Source organism: Talaromyces proteolyticus, assembly GCF_021365285.1.
Source record: "Talaromyces proteolyticus strain PMI_201 chromosome Unknown BGW36scaffold_5, whole genome shotgun sequence".
In the NCBI taxonomy this organism is placed as follows: domain Eukaryota; kingdom Fungi; phylum Ascomycota; class Eurotiomycetes; order Eurotiales; family Trichocomaceae; genus Talaromyces; species Talaromyces proteolyticus.
Genome location: NW_025764281.1, coordinates 2,023,545 through 2,047,736, shown reverse-complemented (window position 1 = coordinate 2,047,736; position 24,192 = coordinate 2,023,545). Strand labels below are relative to the sequence as shown.

General features: G+C 46.9%; 6 protein-coding genes and 2 non-coding genes across 8 annotated transcripts; 2 read left to right on the top strand and 6 right to left on the bottom strand.

The window, feature by feature from the left end:
• The first annotated feature begins 268 nt into the window (after nucleotides 1-268).
• Nucleotides 269-3,767, top strand: BGW36DRAFT_340398 (putative mitochondrial processing peptidase beta subunit). The gene is made up of 8 exons (XM_046213072.1): nucleotides 269-1,332; nucleotides 1,558-1,564; nucleotides 1,754-1,897; nucleotides 1,955-2,176; nucleotides 2,234-2,394; nucleotides 2,444-2,855; nucleotides 2,907-3,028; nucleotides 3,084-3,767. The coding sequence occupies exons 1-8, from the start codon at nucleotides 371-373 to the stop codon at nucleotides 3,472-3,474; spliced, it is 2,421 nt and encodes an 806-aa protein (XP_046073481.1). The 5' UTR covers nucleotides 269-370; the 3' UTR covers nucleotides 3,475-3,767.
• A 143-nt stretch (nucleotides 3,768-3,910) lies between these two features.
• On the bottom strand, nucleotides 3,911-6,908 carry BGW36DRAFT_318749 (putative Golgi membrane protein). Its single transcript, XM_046212602.1, has 4 exons — nucleotides 6,480-6,908; nucleotides 6,245-6,412; nucleotides 5,336-6,180; nucleotides 3,911-5,284 (listed from the first exon to the last, which is right to left on the bottom strand). Exons 1-4 carry the CDS (start codon nucleotides 6,604-6,606, stop codon nucleotides 4,157-4,159), a joined length of 2,268 nt encoding a protein of 755 aa, XP_046073480.1. The 5' UTR covers nucleotides 6,607-6,908; the 3' UTR covers nucleotides 3,911-4,156.
• Nucleotides 6,909-7,141: 233 nt separating this feature from the next.
• On the top strand, nucleotides 7,142-10,930 carry BGW36DRAFT_396630 (putative TGF beta receptor associated protein 1; the record flags this gene model as incomplete). Its single annotated transcript, XM_046218193.1, has 4 exons — nucleotides 7,142-7,200; nucleotides 7,245-7,288; nucleotides 7,339-9,953; nucleotides 10,016-10,930. 4 exons carry the CDS (start codon nucleotides 7,142-7,144, stop codon nucleotides 10,928-10,930), a joined length of 3,633 nt encoding a protein of 1,210 aa, XP_046073479.1.
• An 813-nt stretch (nucleotides 10,931-11,743) lies between these two features.
• Nucleotides 11,744-13,537, bottom strand: BGW36DRAFT_293548 (putative sulfite reductase; the record flags this gene model as incomplete). Its single annotated transcript, XM_046211009.1, has 2 exons — nucleotides 11,744-13,223; nucleotides 13,290-13,537. 2 exons carry the CDS (start codon nucleotides 13,535-13,537, stop codon nucleotides 11,744-11,746), a joined length of 1,728 nt encoding a protein of 575 aa, XP_046073478.1.
• A 2,923-nt stretch (nucleotides 13,538-16,460) lies between these two features.
• Nucleotides 16,461-16,549, bottom strand: BGW36DRAFT_t31. Its single transcript has one exon. It is a non-coding gene; the product is annotated as a tRNA-Tyr (tRNA).
• Nucleotides 16,550-16,641: 92 nt separating this feature from the next.
• BGW36DRAFT_t30 lies at nucleotides 16,642-16,730 on the bottom strand. Its single transcript has one exon. It is a non-coding gene; the product is annotated as a tRNA-Tyr (tRNA).
• A 1,190-nt stretch (nucleotides 16,731-17,920) lies between these two features.
• Nucleotides 17,921-19,302, bottom strand: BGW36DRAFT_377122 (putative catechol dioxygenase). Its single transcript, XM_046215966.1, has 3 exons — nucleotides 18,884-19,302; nucleotides 18,334-18,815; nucleotides 17,921-18,287 (listed from the first exon to the last, which is right to left on the bottom strand). The coding sequence occupies exons 1-3, from the start codon at nucleotides 19,118-19,120 to the stop codon at nucleotides 18,017-18,019; spliced, it is 990 nt and encodes a 329-aa protein (XP_046073477.1). The 5' UTR covers nucleotides 19,121-19,302; the 3' UTR covers nucleotides 17,921-18,016.
• Nucleotides 19,303-20,920: 1,618 nt separating this feature from the next.
• BGW36DRAFT_153769 (uncharacterized protein) lies at nucleotides 20,921-22,935 on the bottom strand. Its single transcript, XM_046209537.1, has 2 exons — nucleotides 22,206-22,935; nucleotides 20,921-22,158 (listed from the first exon to the last, which is right to left on the bottom strand). The coding sequence occupies exons 1-2, from the start codon at nucleotides 22,822-22,824 to the stop codon at nucleotides 20,978-20,980; spliced, it is 1,800 nt and encodes a 599-aa protein (XP_046073476.1). The 5' UTR covers nucleotides 22,825-22,935; the 3' UTR covers nucleotides 20,921-20,977.
• Between the last annotated feature and the right edge of the window lie 1,257 nt (nucleotides 22,936-24,192).

The following is a 24,192-nucleotide window of genomic DNA, read 5'->3' as shown; positions in this document are numbered from 1 at the left end:
GTCCCTGGACCGATTTGAAAAGACGTAAATGATGCAACTCGGCCTTCACTCCGTACTATACCGTATATTTTCCATCATACAAGCCTGCATAGACCAAACCACGAGACATCGGATGTATCCACTGTAGGTTTGATGTCGCAGAGAATTCCAGTAGGAAGATCTTAAGCCAGTATGATCTTGTGGGAAAAGTAACATGCTTGGCGTATCCATGTGTCGGCGACTCGCCGTGCACTTCCAACCCCACGGTCGAAGTACATAAAACGAGATGATGCCCTAACACGCGCCTAGCAGTAGATAAAATTTTTAAAATCTACATTTCTTCTTATTTAATTTCCCTCCACCGATACTTCGTTTAAGAAGATACCCAGTCATGCCTTCTATACTTATCACAGGAGCTGGCGGTTATGTTGGCCAGGAACTGGCTGCTGAATTACTCCGCACGTCGTCTCCAGATACCACAGTCACAATCACCGATGTTCAGGCACCGCCAGTACCAGCCTCTGTGCCGGATTATGCTTCTCGCGTCAAGCCCGTTGCGGCTGACTTGACCTCTTCTCAAGTCGTGGACGAGCTAATCAATACATCGGCCCCATACGAGACCGTCTTCCTCCTACACGGCATCATGTCCAGTGGTTCCGAAGCTAATTTTGACTTGGGAATTAAGGTCAATCTAGACGCAACAAGATACATCCTCAACAGACTCAAGGCTACGATGCCCGGTGTCAAAGTAGTTTTTACGTCTTCACTCGCCGTCTACGGCCCTACGAAACCTGGGTTTGTGATCAGTGAGACAAATCTTCCGCCAGTGCCACTTTCGTCGTACGGTACGCAAAAGCTGATCATCGAACTTTTGGTCAATGATTACTCCCGCAGAGGCTTCTTGGATGGCCGTTCAGTGCGACTACCCACAGTTACTGTCCGAGCTGGCAAGCCGACCCAAGCTGCTAGCAGTTTCGTGAGCGACATCATCCGAGAGCCGTTCCATGGCAAAAAGGCCATTTTGCCTGTAGCAAAGGAAACGCCAGTCTGGATCTGCTCGCCATATACCATTGTGAAGAACCTGCTGCACGCTCGGCAGGTGCCTAAGGAAGCTTTCGGCGACTCACGGTCTGTCAATCTTCCGGGCTTGTTGGTGACCGTGCAGGAGATGCTCGATGCATTGGAAAAGGTCGGCGGTCCGGAAAGGAGGGCGTTGGTGGAGGAGAAATACGATGCCGATATCGACAGGATTGTGCAGAGCTGGTCACCTCTTTTCGACAACGCGCACGCTCGGCAGTTGGGATTCTTGGACGATATTCCATTTATCGAGAATATCAAGAAGTTTGCTGCCACGTTTGCATCGTAATGCTTTATGCAGTAGTTAGCTAAAGCGAATGAACTCTGGCATTCTCGTTGCGATTGGTAGTGCTCTCCGTCTCGGTCATCGTGCAGCCGAGGCAATTCTGAGAAAATTGTGTAAAAGTCGATTTAAGCAAGTAGACACTACGCAGGGTGATGATATGGTAGGAGATGATGGACAAATAAGAATAAAAATGCGGCTGGAGCGCATGTATACAGTCTGCAGGTGCTGGTGAGGTGTAGGAAAGGCCCGGGACGGACCACGCGCGGGTTTGCAAAGCGGGTCATGTGATTGGCTGGCCGAGCTGGCGAACAATTTGACTTCCCGATTTCAAGTCGACCTCCAACCTCAACGACCATCCTTGCCAGGCGTTCCTCTCCTCCCAATTGCCCTCTTCCCTAGACTCCATTCCAGCCTCCCTTCGCCATGGCTTCCAGACGGCTTGCTTCTCAATTCAACCAGGCTTTGCGCAACCGCGCTGCCTTGAAAGGCGTGCAGCCGGTGAAGCGCGGCTTTGCTACACCTGTTGGCGTTCCATCCAAGACACAATCGACTACCGTACGTCATTCGCTCATGGTCAGTATCAAGAGAGGAAAAAGCTAACAATTGATAAAGTTGTCGAATGGTCTTACCATTGCCACCGAACACAACCCGTACGCTGCCACCAGCACAGTCGGCGTTTACGTTGACGCCGGGTCTCGTGCCGAAACCGATAAAACCAATGGAACTGCCCACTTCCTCGAGCATTTGGCCTTCAAAGGCACCAACAAGCGCACCCAAAACCAGCTTGAGTTGGAAATTGAGAACATGGGTGGTCACTTGAATGCCTACACCTCGGTATGACGTTCCGAAGTTGCCGACACTTTTCCTTTTCGTTCTAACTGTGTGATTCAGCGGGAAAACACCGTCTACTACGCAAAGTCTTTCAACGCCGACGTTCCCAAGGCTGTCGATATTCTTGCCGATATTCTGCAAAACTCGAAGCTTGAGACCTCTGCCATCGAGCGCGAGCGCGACGTCATCCTTCGGGAGGCTGAGGAGGTAGAGAAAGTGACGTACGTATCTCCAACAATTGCGAGCAGAGCATCATGCTGATTTACATAGCGAGGAGGTTGTTTTCGACCACTTGCACGCAACTGCTTTCCAGAATCAACCACTCGGCCGTACCATTCTCGGCCCCAAGGAGAATATTCAGAGCATCCAGCGCGACGACCTTGTCAACTACATCAAGACCAACTACTTGGCCGAGAAGACTGTCCTTGTTGGTGCTGGTGGTATCGAACACGATGCTCTAGTTAAGCTTGCTGAGCAACATTTCGGTGCCCTGCCTGTTGCTCCCCCCACCTCCTCCTCTGCCGTCATTGCTGCCGAGCAAAAGCGCAAGCCAGAATTCATCGGTTCTGAAGTCCGTATCCGCGATGATACTATCCCGACTGCTCATATTGCCCTTGCTGTTGAGGGTGTTAGCTGGAGTGATGACCTGTACTTCACTGGTCTCGTTGCCCAGGCTATTGTAGTATGTTATCTTACTGTTCTCGATTTTGTGGGGATCCACTGACAGTCGCAGGGTAACTGGGATCGTACCATGGGCAACTCTACCTACCTTGGCGGCAAACTCAGCAACTACGTTGCTCACCACAACCTGGCTAACAGCTTCATGAGTTTCTCTACCAGCTACAGTGACACTGGGTAAGACTTGTTGTACTCCTTCTGCGAAATATACATTGCTAATAGTCACACCTAGTCTCTGGGGTATCTACCTCGTAAGCGAGAACCTCACTCAGCTCGATGATCTCATCCACTTTACTCTCCGTGAATGGTCTCGTTTGTCGTTCAATGTCACCGAAGCCGAGGTTGAGCGCGCTAAGGCTCAACTCAAGGCCTCCATCCTCTTGTCTCTTGACGGTACTACCGCCGTTGCCGAAGATATTGGTCGCCAGATTATCACAACCGGCCGCCGATTGAGCGCCGAAGACATTGAGCGCACCATTGGACAGATCACCGCCAAGGACGTCATGGACTTTGCCCAGCAGAAGCTGTGGGACAAGGAACTTGCCATCAGCGCTTTCGGTAACGTTGAGGGTATGCTTGACTACCAACGCATCACCAACGACATGAGCCGCAACCTGGCCTAAGAGCGGAGAGTGCCATTTTCTCCCACCAGCAAAAAACAAGAAAAAATACCTTGTCAATTGGAGCTTTCATTTGAGCTTTTTGATCAATAGATAGACATGGGCTCTGTGATAGTAGTGTTATAGCGCATACCTTTATATTTCCTTTGTTTTATTTGTACAGTAAATGAAAACTGTCTCGTCGATGTCTTTTTTCTGTCATCATTTTGTGAGATCAATACTAGCTTATAAAAGAGACGGTTTAAACCCGCTAAGATTAGACGACTGATTTCATCAAATAGACTGATTTTTGTAAATTTATGGGTTAAATTGTAGCTGCTGCATTGCAATGAGAACATTCGGTACTTCATATCTGTAATCAAGTATTGGAAATACCTGATAGGCTAAATGGGGTTCAATGTTCTTTCACAATGGTTACAAGGGGAAGAAAGTGATATCAGTACTGGTGATGTATGAGTTGACGACAACGTTAAAGTGATGGCTCGTTAAGACATTAATGAATTGTAGAAAAAATTACATATAAACATCGAATCACTATTGAACATTATCATGCAAATGCGGAGTATCACTGTTCGTATAAATATAGTACTGACGACATGAATAATGATGTGTTGGTTAACAACGCCAAAATGAACTCCAAGAGAAAGTAAGAAATTACACCAAAACGAAACCTGATTAGAATACATCAACTGAAGCCTTCTTGTTGCCAATCGTCGCCTTGCAAATGTTGTCCACCAGCTCCAGCACCTCCGCGAATAGCACCATCACCCCCAGCGGCCGCAGCCACAGCCGCAGCAGCACCGCTAGCAAGATTGTCAATGTGATGTTTTTCTATTTCAACCGCGCTCATCATGTACAGCATGACGAAAAGGAGTATATGCAAAGCAAGGCAGTAACCAGCGAACAAATTCCGGCTTGTGCGGTTCGCAAGTACAACTCGAGTTACTGAGAAAACGAATCGCTCGGGTAGACTCATGCGTTTGTATGCCCTTGTGGCCTCGCGACCACGGAAAGCGGCAAAGGGGGATATTTGTGCTTCGTACGCGGACTGGTACCTGTCCAGCGAGAGGCTGGAAGAAGACTCGCCGGAAGGGTGTGTTGAAGTCGCGCTTGGCCGGTTGCCAAAGGTTGATGCTGATGTTGCAGCGGAACTTTGGCCGCGACTGTATGTCGAGACGTAGCGGGTCTTTTCGTATAGGTTGAGATTGTCCTTTTGCAGGGCGGCGATTTCTTGCCGAAGGGATTTGACATTTGCATATGTGTTTGATAGTTCTTCCTCCAATTCGGCGTTCTTTTGTTTAAATCTGTCTCGTTGGGCTTGAATCATCGGGAGGAGACCCGAGCCTCCGCCAACGGGTTCACCGGCACGAATAGCTTCCATTGTGTTAGAGGAAGCAGCGGCTTGGTCAAAGCCTGATATTATCGAGGAAGTAGGTGACGTGCCTCCACCTCTTCGAGATGAATGATATCGAGAGGTATATGTGCCTGCAACAGACATTGCAGCTGATGGGAGAGCATGTGATCCTTTTTGTAACCGGAACAGATCGTTCTCAAGTGTTGTGGAGAGCTGCTGGGACTTCTCAAGATCTCTTTTTGTCTTTGAGACCTCCTCTTGTAGAGTGTCTATCTGGCTTTGAAGATCACGATGTGACACTCGTAAGACGGTGAGTTCATTAGTTAGTTTTTTGTTGCGAGCCATTAATAATTGCTCCAATGTGTTTTCTTTGGATTTGGCTGCACCATTTGCATTACTATTGATTTCTTCCGTTACGTCACCTGCATCATCGTCGTCTCCCGTCGAAAATTCGATAGACTGTTGAATATTAATGAAATGAAATAAGATTTCCTAAATTGTGGGGCTTACCTTGATGACCTCGAGCTCCCTCTTGATCTCTTCATAGTCGGCATATTTCTCGAGTTTTGATCGAAGCTCATCTTTCTCTGCAGCAAATTTGGCATTTTCTCTCTCGTTTTGACGAAGTTTGGTTTCCCAGTTATGCCTTTCAGTGTCTCGGTCATATCTTGCAGCATCAAGCTTTCTCAGCAAAGATGAGTTCTCTGACTGAAGTCGAAGATATGCAGGGTCGTCATCGATGGTCTTTTGTTCGGCATGAGGATGAGATGCTGCCTGAGCAAGCTCTAGCCTCATTTGTTCATTGCGTGCTTCTACCTCTGCCAGGCGTAGACTAGTCTTCTCTAGATCCGACGTAACGATTTCGAGCTCTGCTGCGGTGGCGGCGTTGAGACTTGTATCAACCTCTTCTCCCTTATCAAGCCTTTGTGACACCTCCAGTGACGCCTTTAGTTCTTTCAGTAGCCTCTCTTGGTTTTCAATCTTTTCTTCCAAACTCTTTTCCTTGGCTTCCCAGTTGTTGGTCTTTTCTGACAGCACGGCTTCCCAAGAAGACTCGATTTCCTTTGTCTTTGAGTCCTGCGTGTCCTCCAAATTTTTTCGGGTGGTGCTTTCCTCTTCCAATCTTTTTTCGGTTTGCTCGAGTTGGCTGGTCAATTGCTCCACTGACTTTTGCAAATGTTCTTTCTCTGCTGTCAGTTTCGGTACGGTGTCTTCGGATGCGACGAGTGAGTCAACTGACGCCTCCAGGAGAGGGTAAGGGTCCGGCACTTCGGAAAGAGACGAGTATATTTGCAAGAAAGACGACGAAGATGTTTTGCCATGGTTTGTCAAGAGATCAATGAACGTTTGATATGCTAGAATTTAGATATGCTATTAGTGGGCTGGGGCTTTGATGGACAAATTCCTTGTAAAACCCACCTTTCAGGAGACCCTTGTATTCCGTCAGCTTCGAGGCATCGTCGAGTTTCCTAAAATCCTTTGTCTTTTGCGCGAGGTCTTTTCTTTGCACCAAAGCATCTCGCTGATTTGCGACTATCTCCGAAGCGGTGGTGTCAAGTTTCGGAATTGTATTTGTTAAATCGATGCCTAAAAGTCGTCACCAGAGCAATCAGCAAGTATATCATTGATATAGGCTCCAGGGACACAAAAATACCTCTCCAAGCCGAAATAGCACGCTGGAATTTGTTCGCCTCTTCCGAACGACTTTCTGTACTGGTGTTGCCATCTGGCTTCTCCTGATCCGGCATGTTGACACTTTCGCTCGCTGCGAAAACGTCCATCTTGTAAGCAGTCCCTCAATTCTGCAACGGCCATCAACCCCAAATCTTGTCGTTCGACTCGCTGCAGCGAGACAATTTGTAAGGGTGGAGCACGATCGCCTCGGCTTTCTATTGATGTATCGACAAATGCGGAGGAAGCTCGACTTGCGCGTTCCCGGGCCGATGTTGCTCCGCTCTAGAGGGATCCTAAGCGGCAGCAATGGTCGGTCGACGTAGGATTATTGAGTCGTCTATAATATAAATTTGTTCGTATTATGAGGCTACCAGGCACTTTGACCTTGCTGACTAGTTGCAGCACATGTTTTTCTGCCCTCTGGTTTCAGAGAGCATAACCTAGTTGGCTGGACCGTATCGAGCCATGACTAAGCCATGATAAGCTCCGCGGCTTGTTTCCCCATCTAGCTCGCTGAGCTCATAGCAGAGCTTCTCTCTCCTCCTCCACCGACACCAGACACGCCATCTGCGCCGCGACCGTGCTTGCGGTCTCTCGGATTATATGACTTGTCGGGTGTGCTATCGCTTCCTGTAATCCTTGATGGCCGAAAGCGCTGGCCCTCGCAAACGGAGGAAACTATCTGTTTCCCAGGCAGCGCCGTATGTTCTTCGCCAATTGCTCGATGAAGTCCCCTTGGCCGCAGAGGGGGGGAATCAGATATTCATATCACATGTGTAGAATACTGGAGTGAGTTCGAAACACTCTTTTGAAAACATTCATCTGACTGGTACGGTAAGATAACAACTTGTATATCGGCACTTCTGCGGCTGAGATCCTCCACCTCGTATCATTACCGCCTCAACCCAGCGATGAATCCAACGAGCCCAACTTTATTCTAGCTTCCCGGCTACCAATAACTGGCAACCAAGACAGGACCGATGGAATTCAGCGGATTGTACTTCTCCCTGCGGTGGGCAAGGCCTGCGTCTTGTGCAACGGCGTGGTGACCTTCTATTCGCTACCTGAACTGAGCCCTGCTTTCGAAAACACCAAAGTCAGAAACTGCCAATGGATTGGGGGACGTGATTTGAATCAGAATGTGGGCGAGGATTCAACCGATAGCCCGGTCATCATGATTGCGGCGCAAAATCGGATAATGGTCGTGCAAATTGGAGACACTGCGCACGGGATAAGGAGCATCAAATTTCCGGGATGTCTAGTCGGATCGCGGCGTGACACTATTGCTTGTGTGGCTGACGAAAACTCATATTCGCTTCTGGAAGTTGAGCATCAACAGAAAATCCCGCTATTTCCTATATCTTCATCCAGTGACGTTTTCGAACTCGGCCATATGGAAGATATCCCTCCGTCACCATCTACTCTTAAACGGTCATCCTCTGCATCCTACAGCAACCCGGAACCTGGAAAATCGAACACTCATGGAAGGAGCACTAGTTTGAATACGTTCGTCGAAGGCTTGGGAGGTAGAAGAGAGAGCCCTCATTCAAGGGTCGATCGATCTAGTAATCTCACTCCTGATCTGTTAGGAGGTGCATCCCCGCGAAGATCCATTTCAGGAGATCGCCGAGATTTGGATACATCTAAAGATTTGCCTGCAACTCCTGGCCAAGAGCCCGAAACAGACACTCAAAAACCGCTGCCTCCGGCGCCGAAATTAAATCTGGCCCGCCTTAAACCGCACATCGCGTCTCCAACGCCATCTGAGTTTCTTTTAGTTACCGGTACTGCGGAGACGGAACCAGGGGTTGGTATGTTTGTCAACACAGATGGTGATGTGGTTCGAGGAACGATGGAATTCCAAAGATACCCCGAGACCGTTATTGTAGACAGTCCGGGGGACTTGAGCGAGGAAGGGGCAAGCTCAGGATCAACAGAAGGGTTTGTCCTTGCTGTTCTGAAGGTAGATGAAGACGAAAGTGCCCAGAGATGCCTTGAGATACAGCGTTGGGATGTCAATCCAGGAGAAGAAGGGCGTCAGAAATCCTTACTTGAAATACCGAATCCAAGTAAAACGAAGGCTTTATATGTAGGATTGGGTCATACCACCGGATCTAGCGACCTCAACTTTTTTGAATTGGGGGATTCACTTCGAATGGTTAAGTTACAGACGCCAAAAGCCGGGGGCACGTATACCCCCTCTGAAGAGACCGATCCCCGAACAAACGCAACCATTGAACAGTTACGCAAGGAGAAAGAGCTTTTTGAATATCAGGAATCATCGGATTCCGAGACTGGAAAGAAGCTTGGCTCATCTCAGACCTGGGAATTAGAGAGAACGAAGGAAGGAGCAGCATTTGCTCGTGGGTTAGGAAAGGCACGGACTTCTTTAATCGTTTGGTCTGGTGACCAAATTTGGAGGGTTTTGAGAAACCCCTTGGCGTTGCAACTAGACAGCCTTCTCGAAAGCACACAGACTTGGAAAGACAGAAGACTTGTTTCTGTCGATAGAGATGCTATTGTCGATTTACTTGACTCGATCAAGACGATTGAACCGAAGACTGAGGCTGAGTTCCTTGGGCTAGGCTACGTAAGACAAAAAGCCGGCTTGCTTCTGTTCGCAGATCTACTTTCAATGAGTCCTAAGGATAAAACAAATGTGACAATACATGCGACCGAAGAAGCCTTGGTGGAGAGTGATCTCGATCCTCGTCTCATTCTTTACTTGGTACCTTTTCTCTCAGAAGAAATTTTACTAAGTAGAGAGGGGATCTGGGTTCATCATGGGCTGGCTCAGGTAGCGGAATTCTACCTTGATCCTCTATTAAAATCGAAGGAAGTCACTATACTATCCGATGACCCTGTGCTTAACCTTTTGAAACGCTACCTTTTTGCCTGGCAGAGAAGACGGGGCTATGGTAGCGTCACGAATGACACCAATGTTTTTGACAGCGTTGATGCGGCCCTTTTGCATCTGATTCTAGAGCAAGAAACACAGGCCAGACGCCACTCGCAGCCAGTCACAAGCATCCACAATGAATTGAACGGATTAGTCGATCATTGGAAAGCAAATTTCGATCGTGCTATATCACTACTTGAGCGTTACCAGCGGCTCTTTGTACTGAGTCGACTTTACCAGAGCAAAAAAATGTTAGGCAAAGTGCTGAAAACTTGGCGCAGAATTGCTGAAGGGGAGAAAGACGACGATCCTAGTGTCACAATTACCGGTGTAGAAGAACACGTTCGCAAATATCTTGGAAAAATAAGGGACATGCAACTGGTCGAAGAATATGGCTCTTGGTTAGCGTCACGAAATTCGAAATTAGGTATCCGGGTATTTTCAGACGATAGCAGCCGCCTTAAACTCGACCCCAACGAGGTTGTGAAGTTGCTAAAAACCCGTGCTCCCAATGCGGTACAGGACTATTTGGAGCATCTTGTCTTTTCCAAAAACGTAAGCATCCCTGATTTCTTGATTATCCATCGGGCAACTAATCAGATCACCTTCTTGCATAGTATTCACAATATGTGGACGATCTCATTGCATATTATCTCGATACAATCCTTAACGTCCTACAATCTTCCCCCGATGCACGTGCATCATTAAAAGAGTCATACTCCACATACCGTGCACTACGTCTGCCAAAACCGACTTATCTTCACTTTATATCCGAAAATGCTCCACCCGAAGCGTGGTGGCAGTCACGTTTACGACTACTTCAGCTTTTAGGTGGGCCTAACACAGTATTTACCTCAACTGCTGGTAGAGATCTTTCTTACTCAATTTCGGCTGTGCTATCCCGAATCGAACCATTTCAAGATGAGTTGGTATCAGAAAGTATCATTCTAGACGGTCGCCAGGGCCGACACAAAGAAGCACTACGTCTTCTGACTCATGGGCTTGGTGATTACGACTCGGCAATCCGATATTGTCTCTTAGGTGGAACCTCAGGCACCCAGTCCGCTGCATTCGCTTTATCTTCAACCACAGAAAATATCAAAGGGTCAGAACAAGCAGATATGTTCAAATACCTTCTCACAGAATTCCTCCATATCGAAAACGTTTCAGATCGCATCGAAAGAACTAGTGATCTACTTGCCCGTTTCTCGCATTGGTTTGAAGTGCATGAAGTTTTATCCCTGATACCGGATGACTGGAGTGTCGATATCCTGAGCGATTTTCTTGCACACGTCTTTCGCGATCTCGTCTCTCAGGGCCGAGAGGTGCGGGTACAAAAGGCACTCAGTGCAAGTCTAAGCCTTCGTATAGGTGTTGAATACCTAGAAGATTTGGAGAAACGCGGGGGTTGGGTCGAGGATGATCAAGGGTTGAGGAGCCTAAAACCCGTTTCTGAGAATTTCAGGGTTGAAGCGAACCAGACAGACGATGGAGATGACTTTGGTGATATGGTTAGTGCTGGGAGAACTTGAGATGATTTTATAATATCTTCTGTTTATATCGGTCTGTATATACATTACGAGCGCTACTTCTGATATCCAATTGCTATGATTATAACCGATGGAGATGATTGAAAGTAGTATTCAATATTACCTGATGTTACAAAGTCCTGTGCTTTGTATTTTTGTGTAAACATTATTATAACTGAGTAGCTCCGCTCCGCTTTCAAACCTAGAAATACACGTTGTTCAGACGATGTCAAGTAGTGTTGGGGCAGTTGCAAGGGTTTATACAGTTTTTATTGCAAAGAGATTGAAGTCCTATTGTCGCAGTTAAAACCAGGCCGCTGCGGGGTTATTTAGAAAAACCTTAATTCGTGCCGTAATATTACCCAAATAGGAAACGGACATCAACCATTTCGCTTACCGCTGGTTTAGGGTTTGTGCATTGCAGGCTCACCGCATAGATTAAAAACGCAAGGGGTATAGAAGGTTCAAGCAAGTGGCTGTGGAATTTAGGCAAACAGCGGCCTCCTCACGTTGTGCGTTAATGTTAAAAGCAGCTTTCCCTAAAACCCATCCCAGAACTTGTTGATCGCTTGAAGAAACAAACATGCCGATTAGTTGGGTTCAATTGGTTAATCTTCCACATATACACGTAGTTCAATGTTCTAATCTGCTTCCATTAGCTTCGGAAGACGTGGTTGAAGCGTTCAATCAGAACACCATTGACCTATTTATTTTAGGGGCCGTTATAATATCGTTATCAAGTAAACAATATTCCATTTCAATTGTAGAAAACAATTATTATTACGGCAAACATTTAAAAATTGCAGCAAGCCTAAATCAGTAATTGTCAGCATCACGAGGCTCATGTTTTTCCCAATACTTCTCAATCTCCTGATCAGTCATAGTGGGCACGACTTCGTAGCGGGTAATTGGAGCCAAAGGAATGTTCAGCTTCTCTAGCAACGCAAGACGCTCCTTTGTTCGAGGTCTAGTCTTGTTGATGCTATACACGCTAATGCGGTGCGCAGAGTGGGTGACATGCAAACCCCAGTTCCAGGCAGAGCGCACAGTCAACGGCTGCGTGTTAAGGGCGCTATCCCAGCATCGACAGACAATCTCAATCCAACCCTCAACATCACAGGGAAGGTCTATCTCCCAGGTACGCCAGGTCCAACGCCCCTTCTTGGACATATTTTCCTGCGGCACTTCATACCACGAGAAGCCTCCGTCGGCCGAAAGCTCGACACGTTCGGGCCAGCGGCCACCGCCTGAATATGCCCAGCCTTTACAGTTAATCTTGCCATTATGTATAATAACGTGTTTGGACCATGGGGACATTATGGCAGAGCTGACAGGCATCTCCTGGATTTGAATACCATCGGTTGGACGTTGGTTGTGCTTACCAACCTGCTGGTTGAAGTACAAGTACTCTCGGCTCTGAACAGGTGCAATAGACGGGTTTTCAATGGCCTTAATGCGATAGAGCCACTTGACACTACGCGCACCGATATATCCCAGTACAACGACGCGCAGAGGGAAGCCATGAATTTTGGGCAGTGGCTCGTCATTCATCTCCCATGCAAGCAAAACTTCGTTTGCCTTGACCTTGGACCACGGCACACTCACCAGATAGTTCATGGCATTCAGGTCCTTGAAGTATGTTTCGGCGCCGTACAGCTCGAGGTGTTTGCCACCATTGATAAGCCCGCCACAGTCCTTGATAAGCTTCTTTAGACTTATTCCACGATATTTGGCTGTACCAATGGCACCTTCGGCCCATGGCGCTTGAGGCACCTCGTCTCCCTGACCGCCATACAAAGCAATTTGCTCGATACGACGGGTACCGGAGCACTGGATAGTGACATATTCCTCAATCTGTGGGAATCGGGATTCATCCATGATATCATCTAGCGTGTATTTCTTGGGGTTGGCAACCAGGCCATCCAAGGTCAAAGACCACTTATCTTTGTCGATCAGTGGAATGCCACCGTGATTGCGCACAAAGTGTAGCGGATTGGGCGTTATGGACTTGGCAGTAACCAAGCGTTTTGGAGGTTCACCATTGTATGGGAACTGTAGAAGATGTAACATATCCTTGTGCTTTTCCTTCAGAACGGTGTCCCACGAGCTGTCAGGGACGTCGGTCAGCTCTCCACCAATGGCACGATGCCACGCCTTAAAGTCTTCGCCCGGTAGCACTGGATTTGTACCGGGGATAGGACCGGTCATGTAATCAGGGATGGGCGGAAAAGTCTGGGAAGTGAGGATCTTATGGGCCTTGGCCTTCTTCTCGGGGTAGTTTTCCCATTCAACGTATCTGTCCATGGAGCAAGCTTGTTAGCTCGGTTTCCTTGGGATTCTAGGCACTATGCTCTGGGCTCACCCTTCCCAGCCCTTTATCTCACGGGCAAACAGCTTTTTACGGTCCCCAACTGCTTCAATGGCTTCAGCATCCTTAATACCTGGCGGGCTGGGGTCGACAGGGTGTATGAAGGTTGTGGGTTTGTGAGTCTGGTCAATAATTGGCAGCTTTGCGCCTGCCATACCCTGTTCAATTCGCCATTCATCAGGGCGGTTATTGGTTTCAATGGCAGTGATGTTTTTCGGCTTGGAAGCTTTACGTCCTGGCATATTGGGCAACAGGATAAGAAAATGTGTGGTGGCGGGGGATAAAGATATCAATGAATGGGAGTGAGCAGCAGAGATATACCCCTCGCTGTTGTTTTAGATATTCGTGGAATGATTCCAGAGCAAGCCGAGAGATTTGGGGGGAAGTCTTATTATTTAGCTGGTACGACCTGGGATACCGTACTTCAATGGAGCGATGAGGGGCACAGAATAGCTCTCCCGGCCCAACAAGGAGCAAGACACACTATGTCATCATTGATCAGTGTCTAGAGCTATCTGTGCATAAATGCAAGTTAAATGCGTGAGTCAGCATACTAATTATTTAGTGGCTGATTTCCAGATCAAATCCGAAATCCGATTCGATGAGCCCTTGAGTGTCGAAGTGCGGTAAGCCTACATTTTCTGCAATGGCTAGAACGTGGCGTTATGAGATAATAGTGTCTTGACTTGGGATTAGTGGACACCTAATAATACCATCATTAATACCAGAGCGCAGGGCCCCTTGCATTTTTTCGTAGAAGCCCAAGTTTAAGCGTTGGCTTATGTCCGTAGAAATGATAAGCTGGGCATGATTGATTGGTTACCTCACTGTGGTTGAATGCCGGGGTGCCCGAGAAGCTGGGGCACTCTGTGACATTTCACAGTCTCCCATATGTGATACGTATCATTGTATGAGGCTACCAATTCCGGCTGTATGGCTTACATCGGGAATTTTTGCAGGACAGCAAATATACGGTATACGTGAGTGCACCGCAAAGGATATTACTTATTACTCACGGTCTCCGTTCCAATTGTGTAAAACAATTCAAGTTTCGCACCTTGGTATTTTTGGTAACCTTTGTAAGGATGCAAGGACATGCTGAGTGAAGCAACCATGCTTGCCGAGAATTGCCGTCTGGATAAAATAAACCTCGTGTATGATCCGCACACTAGGACAGTAAACTCAAATGGGTTATAGTATGCAACCAATCACTATCCACTCCGTTGTGAGCCAATACCTCGACTTCCATTACGATATAGGTTTTTTATCTTGGCTTGTCATTCGACAGGATTAGATCATACCAGCAAGTGAGGGGATTACCCAGTTGAGTATACATATTAGCCTCTCGCTGGAGGTCTGTGCCTTGGGTGAAGGACTGAGCTTTTCGCCCTCAATGTCTGCGGTGAAAAGACTATCACCCAATAACAGCATTCAATTGTGAACTGCGACAAAATTTCCGACCTTTTTCACTCATGTTTTGCGAGAAAAGCCCGAAACATCGGTGTTGCTCCAGGAAAGCACACATTCCAGCGTATCATATTCGCTGTCATGACTGCGTTGACGGCCCGTCATCTCATGCCGAGGCCCTGATAGGTACGTATGGTATGACCGCCATCGCGATCGCACCCCAACAACGGTCATCTTGTCCATATGCTTGACCCGCTCTGGGCATTCTAGGTATGACGCGAGTATGCCCGATGCTCGTACTACTGCAATTGCTACATCTTTGCATGCGCCAGATCAGATTCAAGGGATTTTTCTCAACCTAAAGTATAGGCCCCTTTCGATACGCGATGCAAAACTCCGCTGCTAGGTGTAGATCCTCAAGTAAAGTCCTTTTTGATGAGCGAATAATCACAGCCAACATTGCTATCACGGCAGGGTCCCTCAAGCGGGCTTGGTCTACCAGGGCGTTGAGAATACGTGCCTCAGGTCCATAACTCGGGGCAATCGATCGTAATGTTCATTCCTTTCCTTTTGGCATGCAGTTCCTAGCGTGACGCGTGAAAGATTCCGGAGCCAGTTACGTGCTCAATGTTGGCTTCTAACCAGATGAGGCTTGGTGTGTCGAATCAAAAGGCTTACCGCCTCACTTACCGTCTTGTGTAAGCTAACCCACCGTGCCTTTTCCCCGCGGCTGTTGGTTGCTAGCCTGGGTCTGGGTGGCAGTATGTTTTTCTGCCGTTTTCCGAGTGTTACAAGTCCAATAATATCCTCATTAAAGAGGCCCTAGATCCTGGATAAAAAAAGCCTACAATCAGATCAGTAATGGTTTTAATTAGAACAAATCGATGTTGTACATGAACATTTCCTCTCGTCAATAGAAACGCACACAAACTAATGAGTTACAAACACATATCAAACCCAACACACTATGGCGGCTGATCAATCTTGATATACATCAATGACATACTAATTCATAAATTTGAGATATTATACATACCAATGGAACATGATCTCATAGTATCGATATCTACTGTCATAGGCCTTCGTATCTCTGTAGAGGAGTGTAGACCTTTGTACGCACTAGATGTAGGGGTCGATTATTAACCAACGATAACGATTGGGACAGAAGCCGTCTTTCTAAATACATGACAATTCAGACATATTTTTATAAATAACTCGGTCGTAACTTCCCAACGTTTTGCATAGTGCGCAATAAATTCGACAAGGGGCAATGTTAAATTACTAGCCTGCATTAGACGACATTTGCCTTGCAACAACATTTGAAATAGCATCACGGCCAGTGCACTTTTTACCTTATCCTGTTATGTGTCAATGGAAGCCTTTAAAATGGTTCCCCTCTCTCTTAAAAATCTTAGACTGAGAAACCTATTTTCTTCCCTTCTATGGTGGTCGATTAATCCAGCCTATCATATCAACAATATTTATATTTCTACATATCAAGGTAATATACATGGGTTTAATCTAACAGTGATGTTGTGTAAATTACGGGAAAAATAGAGCACAAGCGTCGCCCTCGGGGTAAGCTGCGACCCTGCGTGAAACCCAACTTGGTACATCAATGACCATTGTGCAACGAGTTCAAGAGATATGGATCGAGACCAGTGGGGTTTGGATATGCAAATAGGAAAAAATGACCGTTCCAGAATGTCTACCAAGAAAAGAAACTGCGAGACACAAAAAGTTACAAAAAAAATTAAATCCCCCGAACCGGAGTCGAGCCGGTGGCCTCCAGGTTTCAATACGGTAATATTACAGCCCGGCGTGATATCCAACTACACCATCGGGGGTTATTGCTGGGTTGAAGATATAATTACAAGAGAAATAACAGCTCCAAAATGTCTACAAGAAAAGAGGCGTGACGCAAAAAGTTACAAAAAGATCCCCCGAACCGGAGTCGAGCCGGTGGCCTCCAGGTTCCAATACGGTAATATTACAGCCCGGCGTGATATCCAACTACACCATCGGGGGTTACTACTTGACACCGAAATAATAGGAATACATAGAGAGTTAATTCAACGCTGCACTAACAGTTCGACAACTTAAAGCTTGCCTAATACGGAATCTGGACGACTCACAGGGTGGGACCGTAAAGAGACAAATGATTACTCTTCTCATTAGGACTAGTGGCTGCGGAAGTTTAGCCTTAAAGAATCGCTGGCTCACAAAAAACTAAAGTTAGAATGAAGATTGACTACATACTTATGGAAAGGTATAACGTTTCTCATTACTAGTCTTGCGAAAGAATTAGTCAGACTTCTATTTTTGGCTTGGGAGCACTAGAAATGAGTGTCCAGTAGATGAAACACTGATTGCTACTTATGTTTCAATATTATAAGCTTTTCCTACTTGTATCCTAGCCGTGTCAAGCACCTACCAGTTGACAGGATTTGGCATTGAAGAAAGGAAAATATAGGACATCTGAATACTAATTCGGACGTTCAAATCCTAACTCTTGAATATAAATGGCTGTAGCTCGGAGTTTATTGGCCTGCCTGTATCCACCAATACTTAGCTTGTCCAACTGCATGCTTTCACTGAGTTCGAAAATCTTTATGTGACAAGACTTATAGAATTTATTCCGATAAAAACTACGCAAATTACTGACGGATTTAATGGAGTTATTGCGCGGTAAAGTCGCAATAATTCCAGACATCTCCAAATAATGACCGACGACCTGACTTCCCCTATTCCCTCCGGTGGGTCAGCGGGTATATAATGCGCCGTGTATCATATTGTTATCAACGATGTAGTTATATTTGCCTTTCCATATAAGAATTAGCAATGGATAGTTTCATTGTTCGTCCTTCGTTTCAAAATCCCACCGATAGATCTGCCATAGCCTACACATGAACTCCACCACGACACGCAGCGGAACATCAATCGAAGAAAGCAGTCGCAACAATCTATTAGATAACATTGAATATCGGGTGTATAGGGGGGCCTAAAGTTGCCGCCGACTCAATTTAGATTAATATTAAAATAGTTTCATATATATATATATTCACGAAAGTAAGATTAAAAAGCCGGTTTTTTCGCTGGGTTGGTTCGGGTTACAAATGTAACTGGGGGTAGCGAATATATTTTCCCAGACAAACATTGAACCCCCGGACTTGGTATCCTGTACGCCACAAGATGTTACTTGATATGTATGTTTTAAGTTTCGAATTAAGGCTTTGACTCTCTTTCTAAGTAAGTATCTCTTCACGTTTGTAAATCGGTAATCTCCCTAGAATGTTAATTGACAGGCCTAAAAATCAATCTAAATCCGGAATTGGCAGCCCATTCACAATCCTTACTTTCCGACCCAGCTTCTCCAAAGCCATCTGAGAATTATACGCACGCAACTCGCTCGTTTCCATGTCAGTCACAAGCACGAAATCATACGTCATCAGCCACGATCCTTCAGCAATGCCGTACTTGGCCGCCAGCGCGCTGTCGACTTTTCCTAGATCAACAACCAGAGTATTTTTGACCCCGAAAACGGCGTCGGATGTTTCGTAGGGATCATTTCTAAGATAGAGTGATCTATTTACGTTAGTTGCACGAACCCCCTTGATAATTGATGACATACGTGATCAAATGATCGTACCCCTCCTTCTCAAACATGAAATGCATATGACTCGGTCTGTACGGATGTCTATGCAACTTCTCCAGTAGCTTTCCCACGGGACCATCATGCGGAATTGGGTACGGAACTGGCTTAATAGCTTTAAACCAGAACTCGCCATTCTCATCTGAAAGGATCACGCCACGCCCATCCGGGCCCGAGCGATCAGCGTGCTGAACATCGTAGTGCCCTGACGAGTCGGTTTCCCAGATATCGATTTTCACACCGTTGAGAGGATTTCCGGCCCTATCCTTGACATTGCAGACTACAAGTAAGGGCTCGCCGTCGGCATCGTGCGAGATGTCTTCACCTTGGGTTATGGTCGGTGCTTCGTGCGTGTGGAATGGGCCGAGCACGGTGCCTTCGGTGGAGTTTGGGGGTTTCGGGTGGTCGATTGAGTCGACTATGAGTGACAGGCCAAGGACGTCAGAGAGGAGGATGAATTCCTAACTGGTCAATACATGTACTCCGTTTTATAATACATGTATATGTATGGAGGTGGTCTCGGACTAACCTGTCGCACGTCGGTACAGATCTTTCCAGTTTCTGTCAAGAAATTAATGCCCGCCATCCATTCGTTCGAGCTGAGTCGGGTTTCGCGTGCAAAGTCGTGCAGATGAGTAACAAGCCTTTCGAGAACATATTTCATTCGTGGGTCTTTGCAGAGCGAGTTGATGAGAATGACATTTTCGGTGATGTTGTCGATGGTGAGGTCTTTAACCGGGGGGATTTTGACTTGGGACGGGTCCATCTTATTTTTATTGTTGAACAGTAATTTCAATGTCACTATTCAGCACTTTTGTTTGATATTTCTTTTTTCCGAATGTTGATCAATGGTCGGTTACGGTATTATAAGTCGATTTCAAAGTTTGTAAGGTATGGGTTTGCAAGATAATTGATCATATTACATGCGCAATGTTCTGAATCCTTACAGCTTACCGGGCAGATATTTGTATAAGTACCGAGCAATAACTGGGAGAGCTAGGTATATAAAGTCAACTCCAGGAAATACGGAAATATGTTTGCCCACACTTTGCATCTCCCCGGATTCCTCTCGGGTACTGTGCAATACACTTGCCGAAATTGCTAGAGGCCTTGCTAATTAATATTGTATCAATGCTTTTAATCAAGAAAGAATAAATGATTGATTAGTTGTAATTGTTAGATATTCATACAGACAACTAAATGTCACTTATATAGGTAGAAATACAACAAACGGCCCCTCCGGATATACAGACCTGAACAATAATTATGATTTCCCCGCATTTCCAATCAAGTAACGGTCCGAATGTCCAGTGATGTAACAACTAATTCGGGATTGGTGATTTCCTCGATGGGGTGCCCTTATCATCGGAATTCCTCCTTCGTTGCTCAAGTCAACATTGTATCAGATACATTAGTGATTATTACTGCATATTCAATAAAAGTCTATTTCCTAATTACATATTGAGGAAATCCCAGATAAAGGTGGCTGTTCCTGAATTATCTGTCTGAAAGAGGAAATCTCAACGTGGAGCTACGAACAATCGGTTGAATTGATGGCATTCGAATGCATACGAGATCATAAAATACGCTTATAAGGCAGAATACATTGAAAGGTTGAATATATATGTAGCTGCTGGATTTTAAGACCATAACCTACTTTCACAGAAACCCATCTGAATTAATTCCCTTGCATCCTGTTCCCTCTCTCGGTAAAGACGACCTGGAAATCTCCTAGCTGAGTGACGAAACAATCCTTTGTATCCATAAGGAATTTCCTTGTTCACCTCTGCTGCTACATGTAACTATAGCAGAGGCGGCTGTATACATGTAATTAACTTTTCTCTTTTGTGCATGATTCACAATCACCAACGTCCCTGGCATTTGGATCGGCTCCCTTTTCTGGGAGAAGCTCAACCATTTGCGGATACCTCTCGCAAGCGGTCAGATGTTGGCAGGTTTTGGCAGATGTTTCGACGTATTTATTCGGAGACTCGTCGTCGTCATTTTTATCGTCATCAATACAGTCGTCGTTAGCGTTGAAAAGCAGATTTTTCGAGAGTTGACGCCGTGGAGGAAGATATGTGACTCTGGACGATTCAAGATATTGACGCACCTGTTCAATATGTCCTAGGATTATATCATGCACCACCTATTAGGTTATTTTATGTGTATAGCCACTAGGAATTCCACAGTCTTCATCGTTGACATGGACTATCTCAGTTGCTTCTGTCCATTTGCGCCGATTTCTTATGTCCTGCATCGAAGAGCGCAGCTGAGCACCTTCTCACTTCAGGAAGTATTTAGTCGGGTCGTTGTAGGTAGAAATCTAGCGTCTAGAATGCCCTTTGGCCTTGCTTGATGCTCCTACTAGATAATAATGTTATATGTAAAAATGACTGTGGTACGTATAGATATTGTGAGCGTAAATATAGGAGCAGATCTGGTCAGGTATATGGCACGTAAGATTGCTGGGTTTATGTACAGAGGCGAAGGGCGTAATATATCATAAGAGCAATAGATACAAGAAGGTCATTATAAAAGCCAACCAAGACGCTCGTATACTTCAAGGTATGAAGATATAGACAGTGGTATCATTAACACAAGCAAAGAAGAAGAAGAAAATTTACTTCCATGACTGCACAGTATCGCGAATTGCCTGAATCAGATTATCGTCCTCATCGCGATTACTGTGTGAGGCCATGCTTCGTTGGTGTATACTGCGCCGATCATAACCACCCTGGTCATGGTTGTGCGGATTGCTATCGTTATTGTTTAACATCACAGCATGGATTTCGCTGTTTGTGCGGCGGAGGGGTGGTAGATCGAGCGTTTCCGACTGGATCGGTACACTGGATGTCGACTCTGCGCGTCCGCTGCTGGCGACTGATGTTACGCTTGGCGGGATATGTGGATGGTCTGTATCACGGTGGTCAGGACTATTGTGGGGGTTGTGGTTGTTTGTTTCGGTGCTGTTTGGGGCATGTGTACCCAACTCGCGTGTTTGGACTCGCAGTTGACTGTCGCGGAGTTCATCCTCTTTGACGTCCTTCCACGAGCATTTGGCGTGTTTCTTTGTACAGCCTACGCACGCGGTTAGATTTTTGAGACAGTCCATATGAAGGCGACGGCAGCGATCGCAAGGAGGGAGTATCCGTTCGCCGCGTTGGAGTTCGTCCATGCGGGCTACCATTTCCATTTTAAAGGGCCCTCCATCATCGCGCTCATAGTGATTAATTGGTTTCGGTTGTGGAAGTAGAGATGATGGTGTGTTCGGGATGGCTACTGTTCCTGGTCCTGCAGAGCTGCCGAATACAGCAGCAGCAGGTAAGTCAGATGATGCATCTGAGCCTCTGGGACGATGGCGCGAGGCTTGTTTTGAAAGGGATGATGATGATGATGATGATGATGCAGGTTCGACGTCTAAACCACGGGCTGTGCGGTCCGCGGTAGTGAAGAATTTCTTCATAAGCTCCTCGCGAGTTGCGGGTGAAGCTCCTTTGATGTTGGTGCCGTTGATGATAGTGATGTTTTCTGTATTCGGGTGAGATAGCATGAAGTGGGACGAAAGGCTGGAAGACTGCTCGCCGGACTCCGCTGTTCTGGCGACATTGCTATTGACCGCAGTAAAGCCGGGCGGAGATTGAGGATGTGTAGTTCCGTTCAAGCCAGTAGAATTGTCAGGAGAGGCGTTTTCAGGTAATGGCGGACTTTGAGAGTTTTTGTTGCGGTCAGTTTCACGGCGAGTAATGATAGCTTTGCGGCGGCTTTCTAAACGATGGTTCAATTGCCTTGCGCGTGCAGCAGCTGCAGAATGTTAGCCATCATATCTTCTATACTGTCTTTGTACTCACCAGAATCCGTCATTGCAATAATCTGCTGAAGATTCTTCTCCAGAATTTCCAGCGACCCGACCTCTTTCTCTTCGTCTTCATCAATCGGCTGAGGCGGGATCAATTTTTGAGGCATGCCCGACGCAATCAACACATGGTCCTCCTCCGAGATTTCCACTCTGCATTGTTTCGTATAAAACTGACAAACGCGCACCCCATTCCGGGTCTTTTCCAGGTTGAACTGATCGGGTTTATTCTTCGCAAACTCCACGACGTCCAGCCAACTAATATTAATACCTTCTTTCCCGTTTGATTTCAGCACGCGCGGCGGTCCCTCAAACAAGCGCTCGAATCGTTTCATCAGGATTGGGCCTAGGGGACATGCGCCGAGGTTTCCTGCGATGCTTTCGTGTCGTTGCAGGACGCCATCATACTCCCCAATAAGGCGCAAGATATTCGGTAGACTGTCTTCTGTTGAGACAAGAGGGAGGTTGTCCGGGTACTGGCGGGCTAGGTAGTTGATGTGCAGGTGATTCGACTGGGTTCTAGGGACTTTGGAGACATTCGGCGAGAAATCGCCCGAGGTTGATCGCGGTCGCTTTTGCGACGATGTGTCGCCTGTCGCGAATCTGGCCTCCATAGCAACACCGGGTTGGAAATCAACTGGGGTGTTTATTAACTGCAAGATGTGCGGTTGGCGACAGGCATTGACAGCAAGCAACCTTCAAGGCAGTTGACAAGACTGCGTTGCATAGCTGTATCAGCCGTCGAAAATTGCCTTATCCTTATCGACAGTATCAGATTGAGGCCGGCCGACGTAAAAAAGACCAGTAGTTTCACCAGTTCCAGCTTTTCACCAGAAAATGGAAGTGGTTCCGCAGCAAAAGCAATGCGGCCACGGGCGACTGGGGTGGAGCAGAAAAAATCACGATACCCAACGAGACTGCAGCGAGCAGACTTGGCAAGGGCTGACAGACGTCAGAAATAGTCCAGACGAACAATTCACAAGGAAACTAAATACCAGCGAAAAGAAATGGCAGACATTGAAAGGTGGTGAGTTTGTAGAGCATGCGAACGAGGCAGGAGAGCAGATCGAGGGGGGTGGAAGGTGGAAGGTGGAAGGAAGGGTGGAATCGGGGGGGACCCGGAGCGGACATGGATCAGTCGGCACGCAGACCAGGCTAGGGCTGCGATAAGCTCTGATTAGCCAGCGCTAACAACTTCGGCACGGATTGATTATTTATGACACAAATACTTCTACAGGATGTGTATTCATATATCTACCTATATTACAACCATCAATGGTTCTGCAGTGCGAGTAGCAGCCAGAATATGTAGAGTGCGTAGAGCGGAGTTCCGCTGCCCGGACAGCCCGGCACGCTCGGACACGCTCATTGGCGGTTCCTTGGCGTGGTATCGATTCGGTAATCCTTTATCTCCGCGCGCTCTGTCCCCCTAGCTCTCCTACAATCTCTACTGTACCGTACTGTAACGTATCGTCCCCGGCTGACTTTTTTGCCGCCGCACAGCACCACCAAATCTCTACTACCACCAGTCCGTAACGGACCTACTAATACTACAACAGTACGACCACGCGTCCCTCGCTCCAGGACTAGCTACTGCACCTCATTCGCCAGCTTCCCCCCCTTGCTAGGCCAGCACTGACTGTCCGCTCCACAGTCCTCCAGAGTCTACCTAGTACATCACAGACACACACGCCAAAAACCCGGCAAACTCTTCTACGCTGATTCCGCTAAGCAAACGCAACCGCAGCGACGAATTAGCATTGATTGGGAACAGTGGCAACCCTGACCCCAAGAGGGCGACAGAGACAGACAGAGAGACAGTGACCCAGCGACACGGTCGCTCCCCTACCCTTTCTCCTTTCCTCCTCCTATTCAATCAATCATTCTTCTATGTCTGAGCGAGGCTCATTCCGCGGGCGCGGTCGAGGCGGAGGCGGTGACCGTCGTGGCGCCCACTCCACCCAGCAGAGCAGAGGTGGCGG